The sequence below is a fragment of the Zea mays genome, chromosome 1, assembly GCF_902167145.1.
Source record: "Zea mays cultivar B73 chromosome 1, Zm-B73-REFERENCE-NAM-5.0, whole genome shotgun sequence".
NCBI lineage: Eukaryota > Viridiplantae > Streptophyta > Magnoliopsida > Poales > Poaceae > Zea > Zea mays.
The window spans coordinates 207003996-207012308 of record NC_050096.1 but is presented as its reverse complement, the minus strand read 5'-3'; the positions used below and the strand labels follow the sequence as shown (position 1 = coordinate 207012308).

Here is an 8313-nt window from a genome sequence, read left to right as displayed (position 1 = left end):
TTTTCAAGTTGTTCGTATACCTCGCCCCCACGCAAGTCTTAGTCGTCAAGGAAGGGTCAGCCTCGCCTCGGCAGAGCCTGACCCTCCCTCGGGGGCTAAAAAGGGGGGAACCCCTCTGCGTCAAGATTGGGGAACCTCTCTGCGTCCAAAATTTTCAATCAAAAAGGCTTTTGCGTTCCCCCGGCTATGTCAGAAGCAGGACCCCAAGGAGCGAACGTGGATGCATGTAAGTGGCAAGGCCGACTGAGCCGAGGGACTCCCATGCCTCCGGGCTAGGGACACCTCACTCGTCACCCGCCACGAAAAGTGACCCCTACTTGGGGAAGCCACCCAGCTACTAACAGGCGAGGCCGGACAAGCAAAATAAAAGGAAAAGGAGTACGACTTCATGCAACGGTAACAAAGTGTTCAGGCCTCAGCGGCCGCAGAAAGACACACGCGCATCCAACAGAAACTGTTCCAACAAAGTTAGGCGTCGCCTTGGGAAGGAGTCGCGCCTTTAGCTCCGTCCCCACCTTCGGCAAAGTCCATCTCGGCTTCCGGCGACGGCGCAAGTGGGAGGATCTCCGCCTCAAAGGTGGTCGCCAGCACTACGCTCGGACCCGCGGCGGCCGCATCGAGCCTCTGGACTTCTGCCAGGGCGGCTTCATCTTCGTCGGGAAGGCAATACCCCTCGCTAACCCGCTCCAGGTCCACAACGTAGTGGGAAGCGAGCACGACGAAGGCCCGCCTGACGCCGTGATGTAGCGCCTCGCGGAGTCTGCCGCGCACATGGTCGCCCAAGACTTGAAGGCGACTTTGAGGAGAGCTTCCTGAGGGGACGTCGCCGGAGCCAAGGATCCGGTAAACGTCCGAGACGGCTTCAGACATGGCCGCGTGGTCGGCCTCCCTCTGCTCGGCCGCCCCGGCAAGCGCTTCGGCAAGCGCCTTGGCGGACTCATCAAGGGCGGACTCGAGCTCTGCGAACAGCCAGAAGAAAGATCTCAAACACAAGCAGAGGAAACAAACAGGAACAAAAACCAAGGATGGCCAAGGCGTACCTTCGGCTCGGGCACGCTGCTCCGAGGCTGCGACCTAGGCTACGGCTAAGTCGGCTGCAAGGGTTTCGGCCCGGCTTTCGGCCTCGGCAGCCCGGCCCTGAGATTGGTCCCGCTCCTCGACAACCCGGTCGAACTCCGACCGCTGTCGCTGCGCTTCTGCGCGCGCCGCGGCCGCCTCCGCGCGCGCCGCTGCCGCCTCGGCTCTCAGGTCGGTGCAGAGCAACCGGAGGTCCACTACCTCGGCACCCTGCTGAGAAAGGCGCGCAGTAGCCCCGGCGAGCGAGGTCCTCAGGGATCGCAGCGAGCCCCAAACGTCGACCTCGCGGCGGATGAACGACGACTTGGCGGCGCTCCGATCCGTCAGATCCTGAGGGAAGGAAGCGGGGCGTCACGAAGAACGCTTCGATCACAGAAGAGAAAAGGTATGCCTGAAACCGTTACCCGGAGGATTTTGGGGACGTCCCTGCAGAAAACCTCCAGCGACGACCGGAGCGACCCCACCGTTGCTTCAGCACACTCGCGGAGCTCATCCCAGGACTGGTCCTCCCGTTCATCGTCGAGAACGAAGACGGGGTCCGAGGCCTCACGGGTCTGGAACCGGAGCAACTAGCGCCGACCCTCGGAGCTCTGCCGCACAGCGACGAGGTTGCCGCCCGGCGGGACGGATCACGTCTCCACGCCCCCCTCTTCCGAGGCACCAAGCGTCGACGCATCAGCCGTCTCAACGTCGGCAGCAACCGGTCGCTCTCCGACTGGGACGGCGGCGAATCCAGTAGCGGCAGGCGCCAGCATGGCCGGCACGTCCGGTGGGCTCGGGACCACGTCGGCGTCAGCCGCCTCCACTATCACAATGGCCGCCTCAGCAGAAGAGCTAGCCTTGGGAACCCGCTCCACGGCGACTGGTGCCGCCTGAGCCCCCGGCGGTGGAACGCCTTGCGAGAAGGTCGGCTGGACGGCAAGGCCTGGAGCGGCGCTGGCCACGCAAGCCGGCGCCGTCTTAAGGGCCTTCTGAGGTGGCAGGTCGGTCAGGCCATGGCTCCGCTTGCTGAGGGAAAAAGGAAAATCACGACCGGGACATATGAATTAAAAGCCAGGACGAAGACATTCCGAGATACTTACCCGCTCCGGGCCATGATCAACCGTGCCTGGGGGGAAGTCTCTTGGATCTCGACCCCCTGAACCGCCGCCGAGGTCCGCTTCGCCGGAAGCTTCGGCACCACCCTTGCTTTGAACGCCCTGGACGCCCGGGGGGCGGACTGCCCAGGCACTGTCACGGCGACCTGGGGGTCGCTCCCCTGCGCTGCCGGCGCGGGCAGCGGCTCTCGGGGAGCAGACGCTCCGGCCTGGCTCCCCGGGGTCGCCTCAGCTCTTCCAGCCGAAGGGTCCGATACCCTCTCGGATTGACCTCGCCCCTCAGGCCGGGACCCCGGCGTCCCGACCCCGGGGACTGACGGCATCAGCCCGCTCGGGGGCTGGTTTGACGGCTCCTGGCCAAGCCCCAAGCCGGGGCCGAGGCCGAGGCGGGCGGCCATGTCGTCCTCCCCGTCATCATCTTCATCATCATCATCGTCGTCGGGCGTCTCCGGCGACGGCTCCCTCGGGAGCCCCTCCCTCTCCTGCCGGCGACGAAGCTTCTCCAAGGCGTCTCGGGCCCGCCTCCGCTCGCGGGCCCGGGCCTTCTCCGCGTCCTTCTTCTTCTTCTTCTCCTCCGCGGCGACCCGCCGCGCTGCTCGGTCCACCGCATCCTGCGGGACCCGTGGCAAGGAAGGCTTGTGCCACCCCACCTCCTGAAGAAGGGGGAAAACCCCAACCGTAAGAACCAGGAGCAACCCGATGCAAGAGGAAGGAAGAAGCGGACACTCACCAGAGTCACGCACCCTTGGTCTGGGCGCATCAAAAGCTGGGAGTAGGCGGTGGGGTCCGGCTTCCCCAACGCGACGGACACCCGCCCGTGGAGGGCGTCAAAGGGAAGAGGATCAGAGGACATCCGCGAGCCCTCCAAGTCAGCCTCCGGTGTCATCTCCTAAAGCGACAGCCGTCGCTCCGCCAAGGGAAGCACCCTCCGACGGTGGATGGCGGCAATCACTCCCGCAGCGGTGAGTCCCCCCTTCCGCAACACCTCCAAGGCCTGGAGAAGGGGTTCAAGGTTCTTCTGTCTTTCGTGCGGGGTCCCGTGGCGCCAAGCGTCGGTGGCGGTGGTGACTACTCGCTGGGAGAACGACGGGAGCAACTCGCCGTCATTCCGAAGGTAGAACCACCGGCGCTGCCACCCCTTGTTCGAGGACGCGAGGATGGCAGGAATATACAGCGACGCCCGCGACTGCCTCAGCAGGAGGGTGCAGCCGCCGGCCCGCACCACTGCGTGGACTTTCCTCTCCCCCGTCGGCGAGGCAAAAAGCTCCGCGAAAAAGAGATGGGTCCACAAATCCCAATGGGGGGCGATCCCCAAGTACCCCTCGCACACCGCTACGAAGATGGCGGCCTGCGAGATGGAGTTGGGGGTGAGGTTGTGCAACTCCACCCCGTAGTGGTGCAGGATCGCCCGCATAAAGTGGCCCGCCGGCACACCGAATCCCCGCTCGTGGAAGGAGACGAAGCTCACGATGTACCCCGGCGGTGGGGACAGAGCGGCTCCGCCCACGGGAGGAATCCATTTCGGTCGCTGCTCATCGGTGAGAGGGCGAAGTAAACCCTCGCCAACAAGATCCTCCAGATCACTCGCCGTCACCGTGGAAAAAGGCCATGGATCGCGCGGCGAGATGATGGCCACCCGGTCAGCCATCACCGAGCGGAAGGGATGGCGGCGCAAGGGGCAGGAAGGGCGGTTTCCTCTTCTCTGGCTAAGTCTCTCGGGTTGCGAAAACCTAAGAGGGAGGCAGGAAGCGGAGCAAAGAACCGTCACCAGACCCTCTCCCGGGTATATAAAAACCAAGGCAAGACCGGTTCAAACGTTCCGCCCGGACCGGACGCGAGATTCGAAAACGCAAAGCGAAACATCCGTTCCCCGGACGGCTCGCGCACGCGCAACGGCCGCCCCGCCAGCCACTCGCCCCATCGCATTAACTCCGCGGCGGGACAGGTGGCGCCTCTGGCAGGAGGAGCGGGCGACGCTTCGCCTTCGCCATAATGACCGCGTCAGTAAAGGTACGCCGCATCGTTCGGTTTCGCATCCTTTTCCTTTTTTCCTCTTTCTCTCTCTTGCAACAGGGACCGGGAAAGGGGGATACCCCGAAAAGGATCCTTCCCCGTGAAGGAACCAGGCTCCGAGCCTCCCTACTGATCAGAGGTTCGAAGGCTGGCCCCCGGGAAGGGTTCGACAGCCGCCTCAGATCGCGTGGGCCCTACACCCACTACTGGTCAGAGGTTCGAAGGCCGGCCCCTCGGAAGGGTTCCACGGCCGCCTCAGGCTACTCGGGCTCCACGCCCATTACTGATCAGGGGTTCGAAGGCTGGCCCCCGAAGGGTTCACAGCCGCCTCAGACGCCGAGCGAGGGATGATCATGGGTACGTTTGATACATAACCAAGGCTCGGGCTGCGCTCCCGAGGTACCCTAGGACATTTCCGAGACCAGCGGGAACGATCTTGTAACGGAATCCCATCAGAGGGAGGCATCGAGCCCTCGGCCCCGTCGCCAGGGGACCGGGTCCGGCAGATCACCCGCAGGTACTTTTGGGCGTGCCTCTGGGCCCCTAGCCGACCCCTAACGAACGGGGCACGAACGTCCACTCGGATTACCCGCTTGCAGCTCACCGGAGACACCATGTTCGGCGCCCATCGAGGGCAACATGGCGCTTTCCCCCCTCGTCCTTGCGGAAAGGCGACGCAGAGGCGTATGTAAAAAAGCCAAGTCTGTCCCTGATCGCCCTCTCGCTCTGTGCAGAGGCTCGGGGGCTGCTCTCGCAAACCCGGCTCCGGCCGAACCGTTGACAGCATCAACATACCAGCCCGAGAACTTGGGACCCGACCGTACACCCGGGCTACGGCCAGCTCGCATGAGGGGACAACCAGACCAGCCGAAGCATTACGCGAGGCATTAAGACCTCGAAGGAGTGAAACCACTCCTCCGAGACCTCGGGGGCTACACCCGGCGGGTGTGCTCGCGCGCACCCACCGGAACAAAATGCAACCGAGAAAGGCTGGTCCCCTTGCAAAAAAGTGCGACGAAAGCCTCCAAGCGAGTGCTAACACTCCCTTCGAGGCTCGGGGGCTACTGTCGGGGACCATAATTAGGGGTACCCTCAAGACTCCTAATTCTCAACTGGTAACCCCCATCAGCATAAAGCTGCTAAGGCCTGATGGGTGCGATTAAGTCAGGGATCAGTCCATTCGAGCGACTCGATCACGCCTCGCCCGAGCCTAGCCTCGGACAAGGGCAGCCGACCCCGGAGGATTTCTGTCTCGCCCGAGGCCCCCCTCCGACGGCGAACATATTCCCGGCTCGCCCGAGGCCCTGCCTTCGCTAAGAAGCAACCCTGATTAAATCGCCGCACCGGCCGACCAAATCGCAGGAGCATTTAATGCAAAGGTGGCCTGACACCTTTATCCTGACGCGCGCCCCCCGGCAGAGCCGAAGTGACCGCCGTCACTTCGCCGCTCCACTAACCGGCCTGACAGAAGGACAGTGCCGCCTGCGCCACACCGACTGCGGTGCCACTTGACAGAGTGAGGCTGACAGGTAGTCAGGCCCTGCCGAAGGCACCACAGGAAACTCCGCTCCGCCCAACCCAGGGCTCGGACTCGGGCTAAGTCCCGGAAGACGGCGAACTCCGCTCCGCCCGACCCAAGGCTCGGACTCGGGCTAAGTCCCGGAAGACGGCGAACTCCGCTCCGCCCGACCCAGGGCTCGGACTCGAGCTAAGTCCCGGAAGACGGCGAACTCCGCTCCGCCCGACCCAGGGCTCAGACTCGGGCTAAGTCCCGGAAGACGGCGAACTCCGCTCCGCCCGACCCAGGGCTCGGACTCGGGCTAAGTCCCGGAAGACGGCGAACTCCGCTCCGCCCGACCCAGGGCTCGAACTCGGGCCAAGTCCCAGAAGACGACGAACTCCGCTTCGCCCGACCCCAGGGCTCGGACTCCGCCCTGGCTTCAGCCGACGACCTCCGCCTCGCCCGACCCAGGGGCTCGGACTCGGCCTCGGCCACGGAAGACAGACTCGACCTCGGCTTCGGAGGAGCCTCCACATCGCCCAACCTAGGGCGCAGGCCAGCCACGTCAACAAGAGGCGCCATCATCACCCTACCCCGAGCTGACTCGGGCCGCAGGGAACAAGACCGGCGTCCCATCTGGCTAGCTCCGCCAGATAGGCAATGATGGCGCCCCACGTACTCTGTGACGACGGCGGCTCTCAGCCCCCTTACGGAAGCAAGAGGACGTCAGCAAGGACCCAACCGCTCCGACAGCTGTCCCTCCGCCAGGCTCCATCGCTCCTCCGACGGCCACGACATCACACCAGCTGGGTGCCAAAATCTCTCCGGCTGCCACAACGGCATGTACTTAGGGCACTAGCTCCCCTCCGCTAGACACGTAGCACTCTGCTACACCCCCCATTGTACACCTGGATCCTCTCCTTACGCCTATAAAAGGAAGGACCAGGGCCTTCTTGAAAAAGGTTGGCCGCGCGGGGACGAGGACGAGACAGGCGCTCGCTTGGAGCCGCTCGCTTCCCTCTCCCGCGTGGACGCTTGTAACCCCCTACTGCAAGCGCACCCGACCTGGGCGCGGGACGAACACGAAGGCCGCGGGATTCCCACCTCTCTCACGCCGGTCTCCGGCCGCCTCGCTCTCCCCCCATCGCGCTCGCCCTCGCGCTCGACCCATCTGGGCTGGGGCACGCGGCGACACTCACTCGTCGGCCCAGGGACCCCCCGGTCTCGGAACGCCGACAGTATCAAAACAAGACATACAAGACCTGGTTCTTTTACTCATTGATAATACACAAACTTAGCAAGGCATATACATGGATCATTGATGCATGCTGATGGAAACACACGGGAAAAGGTGGGTACACACACATCGTCCAAACATAGTACTACACACAATACACACACCCTATATAAAAAGAGAGCTCACTCTTACACAAACAGTATTACTTATCAGTCATAGCCAAAAGCTATAGATGGCATCCACGATGATGATCGGTTCCACTATGCTCCTCTCAGTTCCCTTCCACGACGCCCGTGCCAAATGGTGGTGGAAGAGACGACGGTGGCTCCGGCTTCGATGGTTCTGGTTGGGGTTTTGGCTCTGGTGTAGGTTTGGGCTCTGGCTGAGGGTCTGGCTTGGATGGCTCGGGTTGGGGTTTAGGATCTGGCTTGGATGGTTCGGGTTGGGGTTTGGGATCTGGTTGAGGCTCGGGCTGTGGGAAAGGTGGTTGTGGTGTTGGTTTTGGCTCAGGTTTCGGATCTGGTTGCGGCGTGGGTTTTGGCTCAGGTTTTGGATCTGGTTGCGGCGTGGGTTTTGGCTCAGGTTGAGGCGCTGGCTTGGGTTTCGGCTCTGGGCCTGGTTGTGGTGTAGGTTTGGGTTCTGGTTTTGGGTCTGGTTGTGGTCCAGGTTTTGGGTCTGGTTGTGGTGTAGGTTTGGGTTCTGGTTTTGGTTCAGGCTGTGGCGCTGGCTTGGGTTTTGGCTCTGGGTCTGGTTGTGGTGAAGGTTTTGGGTCTGGCTGTGGTGTAGGTTTGGGTTCTGGTTTTAGGTCCGGTTGTGGTGCAGGTTTTGGGTCTGACTGTGGTGCGGGTTTAGGGTCTGATTTGGTGTCTGATTGTGGTGCAGGTTTTGGTTCCGGTTTAGGCTCCGGTTTTGGCTCAGGTTGTGGTGTCGGTTTGGGTTCTTGGTTTCTGTCTGGTTGAGATACACCATGCTTTGGTTCTAGTTGCAGCGTCGGTTTGAGTTGCGGTTCGATGTCGATTACCCTACTACGAGCAAGGCCAGGAACACTTGCAGCCAGTGTGATGGCCAGGGCTAGGTGGAAACATAGCGAGAGAAGGCCGGATCTCATCATGGTTCTCCAATCTCTATCTGTTCGGTACTTCGGTCTCTAGTGGAAGCTGTGGACGCTTGTGCATAGATGGCGTGGGCGGCATGGGTGATTTATAGGCATTGTAAGCCAAGCGAGGCTTGACGCGTGTCCCTCTCCCTGCTCGTGATTTTGCCCACCAGAAAAGGGTCGTCACGTACTGTCTCGGAAAAGAGAATTGTCATTTGTGCGAACGTCATTTTCATGCATGTTCCATTAGTGAAGTATACTTCTTTAATCTCATTCTTCGTACGACGTAACC

General features: G+C 62.2%; 1 protein-coding gene across 1 annotated transcript; it reads right to left on the bottom strand.

The window, feature by feature from the left end:
* Nucleotides 1-6961: 6961 nt before the first annotated feature.
* Nucleotides 6962-8085, bottom strand: LOC100272479 (proline-rich family protein). Its single transcript, NM_001146950.1, has one exon. The coding sequence runs from the start codon at nt 8034-8036 to the stop codon at nt 7197-7199; it is 840 nt and encodes a 279-aa protein (NP_001140422.1). The 5' UTR covers nt 8037-8085; the 3' UTR covers nt 6962-7196.
* Nucleotides 8086-8313: the final 228 nt, after the last annotated feature.

What these genes read in the sequence shown, in the direction of transcription:
- LOC100272479 (NM_001146950.1), bottom strand. Translation starts at nt 8,036, where the DNA reads ATGATGAGATCCGGCCTTCTCTCGCTATGTTTCCACCTAGCCCTGGCC.